We start from the raw sequence: 20,171 nt of genomic DNA on the forward strand, positions 1-20,171 counted from the left end.
CTGGTATATTCTAATGTAAATATTCTATCGCCAGGATTCCTACCGACAAGTGATGAAGCTCCGAGCCAAAGATCTAAGGAAGCGGTTGATGGTGAAGTTTCGAGGGGAGGAGGGTCTAGATTATGGAGGTGTAGCCAGGTACAAACCAGCAGGGTCTCTCTGTTACCATCAGTGACATGTCCAGTATTATTTGCACTAGAAATAGTCATACATTGGTACTATTCACGATTGAAACATTGTAGCAGAAATGTTGCAGGTTTCTGTTATACACATATCATATACTCTTTTGTGTGCCCTAAACATGGATATCATGTAATCTTTTGTGTGCCCTGAACATGGATATCAGGTACTCTTTTGTGTGCCAGAACATGGATATCATGTACTCTTTTTTGTGCCCTGGTTATGGAAGTAAAATGCTAATTGTTTTCAGCACAGATATAGCATGTTTATTGACAAAAAATGGTCCTTGATGGCCCTGCTAAAGCACATCAAGGAATCTTTACAGGCCCCAGTTATGTATGTGGATCACAACCTACAGGCCTTGATTATATGTATCAAAACATCAAATACCTCTCACTTCCTGCATATTTAGTTAGGTTACCCGCATTAAACAATAAAACACTAAATGCCCTTGGCTTGCTTCTATAAAGAGCATTGAAATAGAACAATATGGCAATAGAAATAGATACGGTCACTGATGTTAATTTGAGGTGTTTTGGTTACAGGGAGTGGCTGTACCTTCTGTCCCATGAGATGCTAAATCCATATTACGGCCTGTTCCAGTACGCAAGAGATGATGTCTATACACTCCAAATTAATGCTGACTCAGGTGTCAACCCTGTAAGATTTTAATTGATTTTTGTTCCTTCACATTCACATATTTGTTCTAAATTCGTACAAGTAGGTGAAGTTTCAGAAAGCTTCCAAACATAGATTTATCATGTGTAATGTTGTTACATATGTATTTTATCTGACTTTTAGAAATTTCATTGTTCATAACAATTTCTTTTTTTGTTTCATTAAATTTGATGAAAAGTCGAGAAGTCTATAAAAACAAAAATTAAAAAAATCAGTGTCAGCAAAATGCTTTTTATTTTTTAATATTTCCAGGAACATTTATCTTATTTCCATTTTGTGGGCCGCATTATTGGCATGGCAATATTCCACGGCCACTACCTCGATGGAGGATTCACTCTGCCTTTCTACAAACAACTTCTCCAGAAGGCTGTCACTCTTGATGACTTGGAGAATGTCGACCCAGAGCTGCACCGCAGTCTAGTGTGGCTACTGTAAGTTAAGGGAGACAACTGTCTCAAAATAGTTGCATTGAAGATCTGGAGATAAAAAAATTTAATTGCCGTTTAGTGAAAGTTTTGTTCATTGGGATTATGGATCAAATTTGTCTTTGTTTTGATAAAGATGCTTAAAAGGTTTTCTTTGAAGATCACAATAATCCTGTTGCTGTTGATTTCATTCCAAAACAATGCTCTTCAAACTTTATACCTGAAAATTAATGACATAGTCTTAAGCCCTATTCAGTTAAATGTATATATACAACTTGTTAGTTATCATAGAACACAATCACCATCACAAAGTGAGACATAGTTGTTACTTGTCTGTTTGCAGCATCAACATTTGTGTTGAACTCAAAGTTCTACAAAACCTGTTTTGTAGTCATATATAAGCAAGAACATCTCAGCACATAGTTTCAATAATGATTTCAGTCTTTACTTGGTGATTAATCCTTTTGTTTTGTTTTGTTTAGCTCATAATTGAGGTTAATTTCTTTCTAAATACATATGTTGTCATAATGAAACTTAGAATTTGTATCTACACATGGCCAACCCAACCTACATTTTAGATTCTGAATTTATTTTCTGTTGGATTTTGGTAATTGTATTATGTTCTAGTATTTCATCACTATGATATACAAAGTCGAAGTGTGTGGCCAGTCAAACTTTGGTCAATCATGTTACAGCTTCTTAATTTGTAAAAAATTTGATTTCTTAATGTAGCTTTGAAAAAATGAAATCATATAGTTTTGGCAATTTTGAGAAATACAGTTATTAGAACAATAAGTATAGATGTAACTTGGTTGCATAATTGTGTTGAGAAGCGGGCAATACACAAGACTTATAATTGTGTTCTTCTTGTAAAAATGTTTTTAAAACATAGTGGTACTCTTAATAAGTGAAATGCCTTTATATTTACACGAAATATGAAAGTTTTATTTTTGTTTTCGTAACAGAGAAAACAACATAGAATCAGTGCTGGATCACAACTTCTGTGTGGAACATAACTCCTTTGGGCAGTTCACAGAGTATGAACTAAAGCCTGGTGGCAATGACATCCCTGTGACAGAGGATAACAAAAAGGAATATGTTAAGTAAGTTGGCATTTATTGTAGCCAACCTTGGTTTTGGTATGATGTAACTATATCAATGGTTTTGGTGTTAAGTTAAAGAAATCATTAAAATACAATCTCAATAATATAAATAGGAAAGTGAGATCAACATGGATCTTCATTTTTTTCCCACGTGTAGAAATTTTGTAGAACAATACACAAAATTATGTTATGGTGGATTTAGGTTCCTGCGCTTCAATATTTCAAACTGAGTGGTGTCATCAGTCTGTATCTAAGCTAACATGTGATATTCTGTTTTTGATCATCAATATTTTGAGTGATTATATTTACAGCAATCAATACATTGATCATGTTTTATTTCAGATTGTATGTACACTGGAGGTTCATGAGGGGGATTGAAGCCCAGTTTCTTGCCTTACAGAAAGGATTCAATGAAGTTATTCCACAACATTTACTAAGACCTTTTGATGAACGTGAATTAGAGGTTTGTTGAAACAGCATTTTTCAAGCAAAAGTCGAGTCATGTCAAGAGCTGTCATTGTGCTCTTGAGCAGTAGACAAATAGCAATTTGGGATCGGATGGTGATGGGAGGGGAAGGGGGGGGGCAGACATCTCAACAGACTTGGTTCATATTTTATAGTATTATAATATCATGTTTTACATTTGAATGGCTTTCGATTTGCAATAGGAGTCAGAGTTAGAGAAAAGGAAATTTTAGTTTTTTATTTATGCGTGCGTGCGTGTGTGCGTGTTTGCGTGGTATAAAAGGGAGATGTCCAAGTCCACCACATGTATGAACAAACTGTAGAAAATTTGATATTTACATTATAGTTAATGATTGGAGGCCTTGGAAAGATAGATCTTCAGGACTGGAAAAACCACACTCGCCTAAAACACTGTACTCAGGACACTAATGTAACCAAATGGTTCTGGCGCGCAGTTGAAGGTTTTGATGATGAAATGCGAGCAAGACTTCTCCAGTTTGTTACAGGCAGCTCAAGAGTGCCACTTCAAGGCTTCAAGGCATTACAAGGTAGGAATGATTTGTTTTTGTTTAACTAGAAGCTAAAACACTCAATGAAAAGTCTGCCTCTGTAATATAAAGGCAGAATTGAAAAAATGGCCACATTATGATTGGTTTCAACAGCTGTGCTTGCATTCATATCATTCTTTTTTCAATCTCAGGATCCACTGGTGCTGCAGGTCCACGATTGTTTACCATACATTTGGTGGAGACCAACACAGACAATCTACCCAAAGCCCACACATGGTAAGTACATAAAGGCAGCTAGGTTGGTATAGATCTCAACTTATTCACACCCTTCAATATATTATGGAGATGTCATTAATTACAATGTCTGTATGTAAGAACACAGTGATAACCATGAAGGGCTGATAGATAGGAATTTTGTACAGCTTGAAATCAGAATTTATTTAGAGGTGTTGAAACACTCCATTATAAGAACATTGCAGATAGGAAAATTTGAAACTGTAAGAAGCATGGGTAAAAGATCGATGAACAACTGGTGCTTAAGGAAATCTATATACCAATATATTTCAGTTTGATAGTTTTGTCAATAAATACCTGTTATACAGTAAATATTCATTTTTAAAGTTATATAGATAAATGTCTATTATGTAATGAATTGTTAACTTGGAGATTTCTTTCTACAATATTTTATCAGCCATTGAGATGTCTTTGAGCACTTCGTATTGTTTTTTTTTATATGTGTTGCAGTTTCAATAGGATTGACTTGCCTCCATATGAATCATATGAGAAATTACTATCCAAACTGACTTGTGCTGTAGAAGAGACATGTGGCTTTGCTGTGGAATAACAGTGATGTGAGATTCCTGCAGAATTTAGGTGTCAGAAGTTGTGACCTAGATCACAAACATCAAACTGTGAGAAAAAAATCCATTTGTGGTTCCTGTGAAATATTCTTTGTCACCATGGAATGCTTTGTGTGAAAGAGGGGTTTCAGTTGATGGTAGAACAGCGTTGTCTACAAAAGTCATGTGTAAGAGGAGATTGCAGACATGAATATTAAAGAGAGAATGGAGGTGTCAGCGTCATGGAGAGTGCAGACGTTGATGTCTCAGATCATTCTTGTCAGGAAGTCAGGAATCTGGATATCATCCTGGTGTGAAGATTGGTGAAGAATTTTTTTTTTTTTCCAGATTGAGAGAGAATTCATGAATCACAGTAGTGTTATTGGACAGTTCTGGCGAGTTCAGAGTCAAACTTTGTCTTATGAAAAGATTTCTGAAGAATTATTTTTAAATATTGCTCTATACATCCTCATTTGCATGTCAAGAAAAAATCATTTTGTAAGGTGCTATTTCTGTCTTTGTATATTTTAGATCTTGGTAAACAAATGAAATGAACAGGAAAAAGTTATACGAATTGTGCAGAGAGATGTGAAACATTTTAGTAGATGATTTGTTTATTGTCAAATGAATGCAAGATCATTGTAATGTCCTCACAATTGACAGATTTAGACTACCTAATACCATACAACGGATCATTTTTCACACTTTTCTCTGAAAGTCTCATTTTTATTAATTTTCCCAAATTTGAAATAATGTCCAATTAAATTGGTTTAATTGAAATAAAGTGATATCAGAAAATTTTACTGAAATAAGTGAAGTTACCTCCAATGAACATATGCTGCCATTGTTCGTGATATTTGTAAGAAACACTTATGGCCTGGTTCTCTCTTAAGTGTATTCAAATCTTAAAACAGGCTGATAGTTGCCTCACTAATGGTCTGAATGTATCAACAATAACTTTGTGTTTGCTTACTGAAAACCAGATAATTTACTCGATGTTTTATTAATCCAGCAGAGACATAAGAAGTTTCAGTTATTTCAGTAAACATCAACAAGACAGGATTCAGACAAACTCCTTACATTTCCTGAATATCGCATGCAATACACTGTTTTTAGTTCACTGTCCAGATCACCAATCAGTGTTGACTCACATATCCAGGACATGGTAGGTCAGTAGTGTAGAGCTGTCCGAATAAATAGATGTAGTTTTCACATCACAGACCAAACATTTTGTTTTTAACAAATATATACTACAATTTATGACATCAGTGCTGGATTCACATTTGTTTTACTGTAGATGGACACATGTGCTCATAAGATATGTTTATTTACAGTTGTTTGTCTAAATATCTTGTCATTGCAAGAGCAGATGGCTCTCTTGTATATGTGTTGTGTGTTGACATTTTACTTTTACGAATGAATTGTATCCATTTTTAGTGAAATTTTATCTGGTTAAAAAAATTTTCAGGTTTAAAAGGGTATGACAACGTAGAGTGAGAGTGTAGGATAGGAATGTAAGATTTTCTGCATGGAATTAATTTGCAATAGAAATGAGACATAGAATGAGATGAGAGCATGTACTAGTTATTAAGCTCAATGGACTATAGATAGTAAGCTTGTAAAGTTAACCTAGTTAGTTGGCTTTCCAAACACAGAGGATGAGTTAGTTATTTCAAGTTCACTTACCAAGGTTTAAAAGCTTTCCAAGCCCTCTGAGGTATTAAGCTTTGTGAGTAACTTATCAACAGTTTTAAGTCAAAGTTTTCTTGGTTTGTGAGCTTATTAAGTCCACTGGAAGAGCAAGTGTGCTAGGCTCTTTAGGTAAGTAAGTTTTGTAGGATGTTGATTCTTGTCACGTTTCTTGGGTTTGTAAGCTTACCAACCCCTATCAGTTTGTGAGGTTGTGCATCATTTTCTTGGCCAGTCCATTCATACAGAAGTGATAAACTATATTTAATTTGTGGAACGTTTAGACATTTGAGTTGTGAGAGTTGATCATTGTCCTTCTGTGAAGGAATTATGTGACAAGATCATCCATTGTTTTAGATACATCTGTGTCAGACTTTTCATCAGAAATCTTGTACATAACATCACAAGTGTGTGACCTTACTACACTTTTCATTGAGAGATTTGTATTCGGGGATGTGTGTGTGTACATAAAGATATATATATATATAATTGTAGGTATAAAATGTATATGTATGTAGAGATATCATGACATGTAAGATTCTATATATAGACAGGGCTGTCAGTGTGTGATGAAACACTCTTTTTAGCATGTTTCTACACTCATACATGGCTCTGGTTTTGCTTTGTACAGATTCGTGCTGCTGGACAAGCCGATACAATCTTCACCATTTTTAACTGTAAAGCTCATTGTATTTGTCAGACTAAAATTTTCATTTTTGTCTTTTGTTTTTTCCAGAAAAATATTTTTGAAGTAAAAAAGAGAGGGTGAGGGAGAGGAGAGTGGATTTCCATTATAGGGCAATGAATAGAAATCCTGATTGCTACAGAATTTGTATTTTCAAATGTAGATGGGTTTGCCATTGTGGTAAAGTGTCTTTTATTTTGACTCAAAATTGAATGTTTAAAATTCAGAGAAAAGAAGCAGAAGTATTTCATGAAAAAGGGAAATACTGGGATAAAGTTTAGAACCACAATGAAAATGAAAATTGGAACTGACAAAAATGATGGTCTTTATGGTAGCAAACTGCAATGGTACTTGGCTTTTATTTATTATTTCTTTGTATATTCAAAAAAATATTTGTTGTAATTTTTTTTTTTTTTTTTTATTGTTACTGATTAATACTATGAATTAGCTATTAATCACATTTAATATTTATCATCTGTTCAATACTTTGATTTTAGTCAGCTTTTTATCTAAAACAAGAATATTGTATATACTAAAATCTGTTAGATTTACTGCCTTAACAACTTTTAATAACCATCATACACAACCAGAATATAAATTTGATGAGAAACCATCCAAGTCACAGTAATTATTGTTTACTCCTGTAAGGTCCTTTACTTGTAATATTTATCTCATTTTTGTGAGTTCTCGGATACTTTTTTCAGGTTTTATATAAGCTCTCTGTACAATTGACTTCAGTTTATACATCTTGTGTAGCTATATCATTACTCAGTGCTAGAGAATTGCAGTTTTATACATATGATATTTGCACGATTACATTAACTGAAAATTCAGGAAACACATGTATGTAGAATCCAGTTCAGTATTATCCATGATAAAATGGAAGTTTTACCAAAATCATATATATATCTGGTTTTACAGTCTGACATAAAAATCTTAACAACAAGGAAGTGTTGTAACCAGACTCAATCTGTAATATTTGTAAAATTAATGTTAGTGCATCTAATCAGATAAAAAATGAAAGTTGACTTTTCAAGTACAAGTATTGCTTTAGTTGGTAATGATATTAGGTCAGTTCTCTCACAGTAGCCTTGTTTATGAGGAGTACAAGGAAGATGCTTAGTCAAAAATCATCACTGCTCCATGACACCTCTACTTTGTTAGTGTATGTGATCCCTGATACACTTGGTTGAGCATGAGTGACTACACTTTTTGTCAGAACGGTTGTATATGGACAGACTTTTGTACTTAATACAGTCTTATTTTATGTAAATTGTTTTAGATGAATTTGTTCAAGAGAATATAATTTCAGTCATTTTTTTTAAACAATTTTTATCTATAAAAAATAAACTATAAACTGATAAAACTAAACAAAAATTGATAATTACCGGTCAAAATCTGCTGATGTTTGTAAAAAATTTAAAGATATTTCTGCGGTTTTGTAACTAGAATGTCTACAGTTTGATATGGTCTCCTATATAGTGTAAATGGTGCATCAGGTGCGAGACTCTTTATTCTTACATCAAACAACTTGTAACAGATCTTGTTTGGAGAGTCTGTATATTCACTGTGTAAAACCATATTCATCATGGAACGAGATTGTTTCTAATAGTAGCTAACTGTTCTCACACATTATATTTTATAACTGAAAAGGATATGGATTAACCAACTCTTGTAATAATATATATATATATAGGAACAAAAAGACAAATCAACAGGATTCTGATATCCCTGTAATTATACCCGGATCAATTTAGCCAACAAGTTAATAACTCCAGAAATATTGGGGTGAAATGCCTTAAAAGTTTAAATCTATGTCCTTACTTAAAGTCTACGAACAGCACATGTATAAAGCAGTCCTCATCAAATTTTCTTCATGTAATCCTTTTTCTCATCACATACATGTATTAAAGTTCCATTTTAATTTCTGAAATCCTACTGTTTCCTTAAAAATGGGAACAAATTTCAAACAGCTGTCTAGCAAAACAATTTAAGGAAGTTGACCTTCATTTTATTCTACATAACGACAAGTTTTAGAAGGGGGTGCGTTACTGTACATTGTATATCATTATGTTCATTTCATGAAATAAATATGTATGTGAAGAAGTGAAAGGAATTGTTTTGTTTGTTTACATATTGCACAAGAAAGAAGTAGCATCACAATTTTGTAATAGATTTCAACTTGCTATAAAGACATCAACATCATACACAACCACAAGAATTCTGTATCAAGTTTCATTCTCTTGTCTACCCTAAGTTATAGTGATGAACCATTCAACCGAAATCTCTTAGTGGAGGCCCTCTACCATAAATATATGATGGGGATCCACTCAGAAATCAGTTATGAAATTGATTTTGTGGACATAAATAATGTCTTCCCTTATTTGTCGAGAATAAATTTCCCATTCATTACAGAATATTTACAAATGAAAAGGAAACTATGTAGATATTTACCTATAACTTTGAATGGATGTATGTAAACATAACTCATCATTTAACCTCCATCATCTTAGAGACCTTGATCACTGATCTTGAATTGTGTACATATTTCATTCCTTAAACATTTTAACTGCTAAAAAGGTGAAAATTTAACTCCGTTGTAAAACCCTGCAGTTTCACTTTCATACACATTGACTGATATTATACTGACCAGAATTGGAAACTATGGAATCTAAGGACAGGGCGGACTCTTCTACATCTTATCTCCGTCTTATCCCTACCAAAACAATCAACTACTTTTAAAGTAAATTTTTCACTTTCTGAGAGTAATATCTCTGCAGCTCTAACTTATGGCCTTTACACCTGGCAACTTATTCAATATTCAAGATCTTGTTCTCAGTATCTTGATTTTCATGCAAGATGTGGACAATTTACAGACAAACTCACATTGCATGGTTTAGAGCAATGGAGGTGATGAAAATGATGGGGAAGTTTTACAGGTGTCATAATTATCTCGTTAAGAAATGTAAGTTTTCTTTAATTGATATGAAGCTGGACATGTTTAATGCTGTTAGTATACCTGTTGATTCCATTGTTGTTTACTATATACCAATTGAGGAACTTGACATGTTGCTTACTCGAAGTGAGGAAGATTTACATGACGAGTGTAGTCAATGGGACAGAAGACGCTTAGTCTTCCAGAACACCTGGTCTTATACTTGCAATTTTCTGGGGTCTTCGTGAGAATCTTTCTTTCGTTCATATTTTCCCCTAGTTTTATTTACTTCGATTTTCTGTTGATATTTTCTTGTTTTATAACCAGGTGATTTGCCGTTAGATTTTATGGCATTATGACATAAAGTATTTATCAGAAGTAACCGGGTGTTATACCTTTCAAAACTTATGTCCGGCAAAAGATTTATCAAAGGAAAAACAAGCAGATGAGTCAGCTCAAATACATTTTACCTTCATTCCAAAGGAAGGCATAATTACCATGGAGATCCATGGTGAATACAGCTACAGTGGTGATCCGCTCTATGCTCTACCTTAAAGTTACGTGAACATCTACTGTGTAATCTATTATAAAGTCACTATGTAGATTCACTCTGAAATCCCCTGTAGAATTACTATGGAGGTTCACTCTTTTATAAAGTAATCGTGAGGATCCACTCTGTACTCTAAAATAATGGGTATTCACTCTTAATAGGATCGACAATTACCAGAACAATTACGTCAAAATCTGTATGTCCTTTCAATCGATGGGCATTCATCTCTTCCCTAAAGTTAATTTGGAGACTCACTGTGATATCTACGATAAAGTTGTTGTTGAGATCCGCTCTGAATTTGAAATCTGCACCAGCAGTGTATAAATCCATTCAAACCAACTCTTGTATAAAGTTATTGAAGTATTCAGCACAGCAATTACCATGACTTTACCATTGTTTGTTTATTTTACAGTGTTCGTACAATTCAATAAATTGATAGATATTACAGAGCACGTCCATCTATGTTCAAATTAGTTAACCTTTTCTCTGTTCAAAATAAGAAAAAAAATCATTAACTTAGCAAATCTTCTAGTTGTTGCTTCTAAGATTAGATCAAATGTCACAGCAAATCCTATTGTCCATCCTCCATAATATGTATTACTCTAATCAGTTAATTTTTATTTTATTTTGATATGTTGTAATTGTTTATGTTGATTAGCTGAAGGCCAGTAAAACTGTAAAACCATACTATCAGATTACTATTTGAATATTAAACACAAAATGTTAAGATATTATCAACTGACTGTCGAGGTTAACTCAATCTCAACCATAAACTCTAGAAAATAGCACCGAATGTTACCATTCATTAAGTATATTGAGGAGAGATCAATTTGGACTGTTTGAGATCAAGTCTGGGCCATTTGTTGGAATAACGAAGATATTCTAAACACCATTAGGTAAAAGTAACAATATCTTCTTAACATTGTGCATGACTTAAGGCTAACTTACATTGTCCCAAGCGAAACCGATGAACATGCTATAGATGAACTAATTTGAAATACAATTTTTAAGAACTAATGTATTATTTTCGATCTATAACTGGATATTGAGCACAAACAACCTGTTTGAAAAAGACGCTGATTCAAGTTAAAAGTTACCAAAGCAAGTTTTATTTCCGACCTTGGTACTGAGAACAAGCGGGGACGTTCTGTGCGTAGTCACAGGCATTAGTCTTCTCATTGAAGACCAGTCGAGGTGGACAAGGTTCTCGCACTGCCTGGCCATAGGAACATTGATAGTAGTACCCACAGTCTTTCGGGTCGAGGAAGTAACCATCCACTTTGCCAAAACAGACGTTACCATTTGGATTTGGAAATACTGAAAAACAGAGATGGACACTTTTGTTCATGGCAGCTTATCTCCTTGCCTAAACAGATATTTTCATTCCCATTTATAGATACATGTTTTTATTCTAACCTGCCTACAATCTTCAGCGACAGCTATCTCCGTGTATTTACTGTAAATAGAACGAACAAACATGATACACATGTCATCTTACATACTGGAAATATATGACGATTTTTTTTTCAAATGACAAGTAAAACCTTTGGGTCTAAACAGCTCTACGTCTCCCGATTTTGGGTCTAAACAGCTCTACGTCTCCCGATAATAAGTAAAACCTTTGGGTCTAAACAGCTCTACGTCTCCCGATTTTGGGTCTAAACAGCTCTACGTCTCCCGATAATAAGTAAAACCTTTGGGTCTAAACAGCTCTACGTCTCCCGATTTTGGGTCTAAACAGCTCTACGTCTCCCGATAATAAGTAAAACCTTTGGGTCTAAACAGCTCTACGTCTCCCGATTTTGGGTCTAAACAGCTCTACGTCTCCCGATAATAAGTAAAACCTTTGGGTCTAAACAGCTCTACGTCTCCCGATAATAAGTAAAACCTTTGGGTCTAAACAGCTCTACGTCTCCCGATTTTGGGTCTAAACAGCTCTACGTCTCCCGAATTCGAGTCTAAACAGCTCTACGTCTCCCGATAATAAGTAAAACCTTTGGGTCTAAACAGCTCTACGTCTCCCGATAATAAGTAAAACCTTTGGTCTAAACAGCTCTACGTCTCCCGATTTTGGGTCTAAACAGCTCTACGTCTCCCGATAATAAGTAAAACCTTTGGGTCTAAACAGCTCTACGTCTCCCGATGATAAGTAAAACCTTTGGGTCTAAACAGCTCTACGTCTCCCGATGATAAGTAAAACCTTTGGGTCTAAACAGCTCTACGTCTCCCGATGATAAGTAAAACCTTTAGGCCTAAACTACTCTACGTCTCCTTTTCTGAATGCTATCATAAACCAACAGATGTTTCTTTGTAGTTTTATCATCAAGTTGTGTTCAGTAGTCAAAATCAAATAGTATTCTTTCCGGAAATTATCGAACAGGAAAAACTATATACATCGATTCACAGACTCTTCTGACAAAGACTGGCAGCTTTTATTACTAGTATTGTGCAATTTGTACCAATATCGTGTATTTTTTGTGTTCAGTTCTTAATTTATTTAAGATACAACTCTATCATTATGTCAGAAAAAAATGTAGCTCGCCGTACAGAAAACGGAAGGAGTAGGTGATACACATAGGAATTTCAAAGGACCAGACAACATATTATCTATTCATGAAACACAATCGTGAAAATTCCTCTACATAAGATAAGACGTTCGGCAAAATTTGTCTCGTGCTTAAAGCGGTCAGCAACGCAAAGAACGAGTGAGGATTTAGAAACATTTTCGAAGAGATGAGATTCTATTTGACCAGAAATAAATTCATAACCAAAAAACATTTGTAAATTGATGTGTTTAGTGCAGCCCCTACATACTATGAGGTGGCTACCAGAAATAAAGATCAGTTGATATCACCGTCGATTACTTATAAATGATATGTAACAGGACCCGATCGAGACATGAGGATGCTACATTACCAGGTCGCCCAGATTGAGAGCCACTTTAAATATACCTATTTTAACGGCTTATCCGTCTTTTTGTAAAAAGTAAATATTGCGCTAGAATTTGATTTCGTTGAAATATTAATGTCGACAGAAGCGTGGTACAATATATACATGTTCTACAAGTGACTTGTACAAGGCACACGAGTCTATAAACATTTCAGTTTATGGTTGATGTGTTCGATTTCAATGTTTACCATCGATAATATCATTTTTTCGTAATAACATAAGCAGCGACGGAACAAATCACATAATTGGAGTGTTTTGTTACGAAACACCAGGAAAGAAGTCTTGGATTCACTTTCATGTAATTTTGCAATCGTCTCTTCCAGCAAAACAGCAAAGCCCAATGTCAACGGTACACTGTACAGTAACCTCGGTACATGCATATATCTTTTCTCCGGAAAACCAGTCCGTGTTAATAGAATCTAGGGTTTTGGTTTTCAACAGATAAATCTAAAGAGGGAAGGAAGGCAGGAAAGGAAAACAAGAAAGTACCGTTATGACAACAAAATCTTCATTCAAACTCAAATCGATGAAACTATAAGTTCAAAAGTTTATAAAACAAAGCGTTTTGATAAGTCCTGTTTGTAGTTGGCACTGAACCGATGATAAAATCTACATAATCTATTTTTCCCTTCTACTTTCTATCTTCTCATCTTCTATGCCTTGATTTACACGTACAACTCGTCAACGAATTACATATTTTCATGTTTAAAGTATAAATATGTCACGTTCACTTGTAGTATATATATATATATTGTAATTTATTTATAGAGAAGAGTTGCTAGAGCTTGTCGTTTTTTATCCATTTATCTGTTTCTGATAACAAAATCTGTTTAATTCGATGAAACGGAGACGAAATATGAAACTAATGTCTCTGAACCGGACTAGGGGTAACCATTGAATAAAATGATTATCGACACAAGGGTAAACACAGAGAACACGTGTAAAATATATGGAATCATTTACCTGGCGAATTTGTCGGAGCTCTTGTTGTTGTTGGAATGGGGGCGTTAGTTGGCCGTGCAGTGTTCGTTAAGAGCGGGAAAAGGAACCCTGCTGGTCGAAATGTTTGGGATTGGGTAACAGCTGCATTTGTTGTTGGTCTGGGAGTCTGTAGAGGAACGTATGTGACGGGAGCATTTGTTTGCAAGGGAGCATACGTTTGAAATGGAGAGTTTGTGGGCACATTTGTTACAGGAAGGAATGTTGGTTGCGGTGCGTTTGTAAAAGATGGACGTCCAGTTTGCAGAGGAGCATTCGTAGCGGGTGCGTTCGTGTTTATTGTTGCTTTGGTGGTAATTATTGGCGCCACAGTCACAATAGGACGTTGTGTTGTTGATACCTGGGAAATAGCCGAATGTCTTCCATTGCAGTTAACATTCTGAGAGTAGTCACAAGACTTTGTCTGGGTACTGAACAGAAGACCAGGGGCACATGACACTGGCGTGGGGTCTCTTTCTCCTGTGCAAATATAATACTTGGAGCACTCGTCTGGATTGGCGTAAAATCCAATATTACCAACGACACAGGTAAAGGGCGTCACAGCAGAGACGTAATGGCGAGTCACAAATGCTATGGAAACAATTCAGAGGGAAAAATAGACAACGGTTATTGTTAATTATCATGTGGTGAAACATTAATGAGACATAAACAGCAAAAATTTCGGCGCCAACGAAAACGTCTGGACAACTTTCACTACCGAGACAATGATGTGACGTCATAAAATCATGACTTGTTTATGACGTCACAACACATTTATAATACACGTCGATATTAATGACATGACCTTGCGACATAACACAACAGGTCAGTTTTGTAATAAATATTGTTTTGAATGAATACAATGAGATCAATATAAGTTTGTCGGAAGGGGCAAACATTTCAATGACCCTGGTATATTACAGATATATCCAGTTAGAATCTTTATCATCGTTAATCATATCCATGTACGAGTCCAAGACACGGACGGAAAACATTGTGGAGATCTGGACCTTCAGAAGGTGGAAAGTATAATAGGAAGGCTTCTCTTGAACTGAAAAGTTAAGATGTAGGAAGTTTCATTTATTGTTCGGAATGCGTCTAACTTCGAGTAATAACTTCACCGACAGACCTCACTGTTGGTAAAAGCTTTATACGTCACAATGGGTATTAGAGCGGGCAGAGTTTTTTCTTTTCTTTTTTAAATACAGAATGTAATTGAAAGTAAAAAAAATAAAATCAGTTTGTTAATGGTTTCGTAGATTTTGGTAATTGAGTTTTGTAAAGGGACAAACCCACGACCTTGTTACCATCGATTTCCATATATCCGTGTATCCTGTGCTGAATTCATTATGAAAAGCAATGAAGGATTGACATACATAACAATCTTCTGAAAATATTAAAACCGGTACCCGTTAAGATACTGAATCCCTCGCCTATTAGCGACAAGACTAGAAAAATTGTATAAAAGATACACAAGTGAAAGCACCGTTTTATAATTTAAAGTTAGGTACAGTAGAGCCAAACAACGAATTTAACTGCGTCATACAGCTGTTTCATAATCCTAGGACTCGTCAATGATGCCCAGGGCCTAAATTTGGAAGCCTAGTAGGCGACCGAGGAAAATCCGAAGTGAAAGAAATGTCAAAATCTAAACGAGGAAGTGTAGATTAGAAGGAAACAACCGGTTTCATTTGAACATTTGTATATAACTTTATCTTTTAGATTGCTGCATATCATTCATAACCTAACGTTGTGTTTACATGCTCTGAAAAATATGATGTTGTCGTTAACTCCTACATGTTTGTCGACTTTCACAACTGGTAACTTTATTTTATTACAGTCGTCAAAAATTGGCATCATGATTATACAAGTTTATCGTAAAATATGGGCACATGTGTATAGTTAAAATGATTTTGGACAAATTTTAAAAGGCAAATTTATAACCTTACCAGTCAGCATTACTAGAATACAGGAAGGATGATACATCTGGATAAAGAAGAGATATAGATATATAAATATGGTCTAAATAAACGTATCTAAAAATCACAAAGATTTAAATTCCACGCAAAATTAATTGCACACGTTTCTAAAATGGCACGTAAATCAAACAGTACGGCTGTCTCAGGATATAAAATGACGAACCTACAGACGTTTTATTAAAATGAGACTCAATATGAAAGTTCATTATAAAGAGGAATATCACATATCCAAATTAAACGATTGATACTTAAATATTCTTACATTTTAAGGTTTTCTGTCCAAAATACTGCTGTCCAGATAGATTGACCTCGTGTCCTCCACTGACCCTTAATATGACAATATGACACCTTATCTTTCACTGCCTACTCATGTAGACCATGGCTTCCTGAAACAAAGTATCGTCATCTTCGAAAAATCTCAATTTAAATTTCTGTGTACAGTTTCTTACAATTTTCCTGTAGGTCATAGAAACTTATAATTTTCATGTTCTTGAATACTATCACTAAACACTTTTTCAAATATGACTTAATCGTATTGATGAAATAAAAATTTTATTTTAAGAAAGCTGATTTTTGCCGTAAAGTTAATAGGACTTTGAATATGACTATCGTAGGGTTATCTCTTTAAGATTGCCACAATAGGATGTGATCAGCGAAAATATCAGACACACATGGCTAGAAGGACTGGGTCACCGAGTCCTTATCGTGCGCTTTTGATGACGTCATAATCAATTCCTGTCTTCCAGAGAGCAGGCTAATAGAACAAGCGAGCGATCACCAGACAGGATTCAAATGAACAAAAAAAAAAAAAAAACATCTTCTAATAACTGACGAATCAAAATATTATTGACTAATTTTTTTTCGTGTTGTTTTTAATTATAAATTCAACTAAATTCCAAAAAGACTGGCCAAAAAGTGACATTTCACCCAAATAAAATCGTTAAAAAATTATGTTTGCCACAAGAATTCGAGATTACTTGTTACAGTTTTGGTAAATATTGATTTATGTCGATACAGAATATCGGGGTGGTTATGAAATAGAAACGCACGTGCTGTTTATTACAATGGACAACGTCAGGGAAAATTACATCTCGCCAGTAATTCCGTTACTGGTCTCAATAGCCTCCTGTGTTAGCTATCATTTAATTCAGAATGTAAAAACGTTATGTGAGTTGACTCTGTCGTTCATACACCGTCCATGGAAAAAATGGCTCTGGAGACCCAGGGATAGTTTCGCATTCTCCCAGCTTTACATCACACTTTACACCAGCCAACATTCAATCATGGCGTCCTCCATATAACTGAACGATTCCCATTGAAACTTTGACATATGCTGTTTATCTGCAGTGTTAATGATCCATCATCAATATTCTTTAACGACATTCTTAACAAAGTTGGTAATGATTTGCTGGAATTTGTAAAGCATTGCAATCGTATACGTCAAAATGGAAATTAGGAGAAAATGTCAATCTTATATCGTTGTTGTATATATGATGACATATTGACAAGAACGTCTTAGACTACCAAGACTTCTGCAGCGCTCTTCGCCACACTGGTACTTAAATTTATATCTACTTCGACAATGGGAAAAACCTTCGAGTACAGACTATGACATGTTGTCTTACAGTGCATTCAGGGAAAGTAAAAGGACACGATTCTTCTTTAAACATAATGAACATATGTTTATTAAATCTACGGTAGATTCCTGATACAGATTTGGGTGATAAGACATGTCAATGAATTACGGTATGTGTTTAAGTAACTGTACAAAGTGTACAGGCGGATCTAGCCTGTGTTGACTAAGCACCGAAGTGAGAAGTACAGCATAGAGCTATTGGCTCGAATCAGTAAGGGACTTTGTATGTATCGGTAGAGACCACATCAAAATCAATATAGATTTTTCTATCTGAAAATAATTTGATAAAATCTTTTGTTTTAAAAGAATATTGATTAATCAATCGCATATACTGAACACCTTTTCAGCCTAGCTCTAGTTTTCCACCGTTTTATTCCAATTCTCAGTGGGACATGTATACTGAAAATGTTCACCGTTCGGTATCATAGGTAGCAATGGAGATAGATGTTCCAAAATCAGTACTACGGAAAGTCTGAATTACTGTGTATCGTGATGCCAAATCCGGTCATTTCTATTTCTCTGGTTAAAACAGAAACTTTTCTCTGTGGTCAGGTGGCTGATGCTTCTCCAATAGCTCAGATCACACCATTGTCCATGTATGGAATGCTGTGATTGGTGGCTTTGTTCAATTGAATCAGAGTTAAACGGCACTGTGCAGACTCCTACCCAGTATACTAAACAGGTAGGATCAACGGAAACTTTCTCCATAATTAGGGCTACGGTCAAAGGTCAACGTCACATGTTCAAACATTTGGTACCACCACCGAAAAGACCTTGTCACAAGAAACACACATGCCAAATATGAAAGCCCTATCTCTTACGATGGAATAGTTATGGCCAATGCTGGTCAAATGTCACGGTAAAGGTCACATGGTCAAAATTTTTGGCACCACCGGAAAAGGCTTGCCACAAGAAACACACGTACCAAATATGAAGTCCTATCTCTGGCGGTTCAATAGTTATGGGCAAGGTTAAATTTGACAACAGACGAACAGACAGCACAAAAACAATATGTCCGATCCGTGTGCATAATAGAGATCACTTACGTACTTACCAAAAACATTGTACTGTAAGGACTCTATAGGATTACGTTGGTAAGGTAGATTCGGCGTAGTCATTTTAATATGTTACATTTGTCCTGAATTAACACACCGATAGATTTCCCTGCTTCTTCTGCAATCCCCTCATTGCTTCCGTCTGTGTTTAAGCGACACGTTTTATTCACGGTCGTCGGAATTCAGTCATCGTGATAATTTTCATTGAAAAAGTTGAAAAGTTGTAACTGAAAATGAAACAACATAACTAACTACATCATCACAACTATCACTACTTAAAGCTGTTATATGACCTGTTTACATATTTCAGTACACCAACTGAAAATCAAAATGGCGGTCACTTCTCAATTAACATGCCATGTCACCGCGCTGACATTGGTTATAACAAAGCAAAACTAAAAGTCCCTTTATCAAACCCTATTGTTTCTGTCCGTCCGTTTTATCAAACCCTATTGTTTCTGTCCGTCCGTTTTATCAAACCCTATTGTTTCTGTCCGTCCGTTTTATGGCTGTAACACAACAAATATGATTTTATTTTTGGTGGTGGTGGCGGTGGGAGAGAGAGATTCCTCGAGTTACAAGTCCAATTCGAAAGGAAGCTACATACCAGAACAGAGTAACTGAGCGAGCATTCTCCTGGGAGTAGCCATTGAATGCTCAATCCGAACGTAGACAAAAGTGTTGTTGCCTTAGGAGGAGGTCTGTAAATGTTCTCTACAAATAAAGGAACGTCCAAATTTGCACCTTGTCTCGCAGTCAGTTATCTGACATGGTACCAAGTGATACACCAAGGCCAAAAAGGATCGGTCTTGGAAGCTTGTAACAGTAACTGAAATTTAGATTACTTTCAACTACAAAACTTTCTTTTAAAAACCGTCTAGAAGTGGTTTCTCCGTATCTCAAAACGCCAAAAAATAGGAAAGGTAACCTAGACCTTGTTTGTTAAAGTAAAAACGTAAACCAACTAGGAGCAGTTCAGAATGTCAAAGCGGAATTGCAAAGATACTAATGCTATAAAAAAACTGTTATAGAAATTGAAATACTAGGTATCCACCTGGTTTTTCAGTCTTTTGAAGTAAAATAGTTAGGAAGCAAGACAGATTTACTGAAGAAATTATTCCAACGATGCGCTAGTTCTCCATTTACGCCGATACTGGTTTCTGCTTTCGAAGAAAATGTGTGACTTGCAGGTCCGCATGGGGTGGTGATTCTCTTAACCTATTCATCTGCCAATGAAAGTGAGCATCAAATATATGTTCAGCGTGAATGACAAAATTATTTCGCGGGATTGAATGTTAAACGTCTTATTAGCTCTATAACGCTACTTATCCTAGATCTCTCTTTATTCATTATGTCCATGTTTATAGAATAGTTCATTGTTCTTAGTACCATAGATTGCTGTTCCTGTACCAAGAGAAAGTAAAAATAACCCTAAAACCAATTAGTTCCGCGGATTTCTCGGACGGAAAATTCATAATTAGAAATCATCCACGCTTATACAACTTAATCAAAATCT

The 20,171-nt window shown here is 35.2% G+C and overlaps 1 protein-coding gene and 1 pseudogene across 1 annotated transcript in view; one reads left to right on the top strand and one right to left on the bottom strand.

The window, feature by feature from the left end:
* Window positions 1-8,685, top strand: part of LOC132551571 (E3 ubiquitin-protein ligase SMURF2-like) — a 44,518-nt gene extending 35,833 nt beyond the window's left edge. Inside the window, exons 11-18 of the mRNA XM_060215725.1 lie at window positions 35-138; window positions 726-840; window positions 1,111-1,289; window positions 2,249-2,386; window positions 2,729-2,849; window positions 3,198-3,399; window positions 3,552-3,636; window positions 4,105-8,685. Coding sequence (XP_060071708.1) covers window positions 35-138; window positions 726-840; window positions 1,111-1,289; window positions 2,249-2,386; window positions 2,729-2,849; window positions 3,198-3,399; window positions 3,552-3,636; window positions 4,105-4,204 — 1,044 coding nt within the window. The 3' untranslated portion in view covers window positions 4,205-8,685. The remainder of the gene's footprint in view (window positions 1-34; window positions 139-725; window positions 841-1,110; window positions 1,290-2,248; window positions 2,387-2,728; window positions 2,850-3,197; window positions 3,400-3,551; window positions 3,637-4,104) is intronic.
* Window positions 8,686-10,532: 1,847 nt separating this feature from the next.
* LOC132551650 (anti-sigma-I factor RsgI2-like) lies at window positions 10,533-18,718 on the bottom strand (annotated as a pseudogene).
* Window positions 18,719-20,171: the final 1,453 nt, after the last annotated feature.

This window comes from Ylistrum balloti, unplaced genomic scaffold (genome assembly GCF_031769215.1).
Source record: "Ylistrum balloti isolate Yb309-2 unplaced genomic scaffold, AGI_CSIRO_Ybal_v1 Utg370208, whole genome shotgun sequence".
Taxonomy (NCBI): Eukaryota; Metazoa; Mollusca; class Bivalvia; order Pectinida; family Pectinidae; genus Ylistrum; species Ylistrum balloti.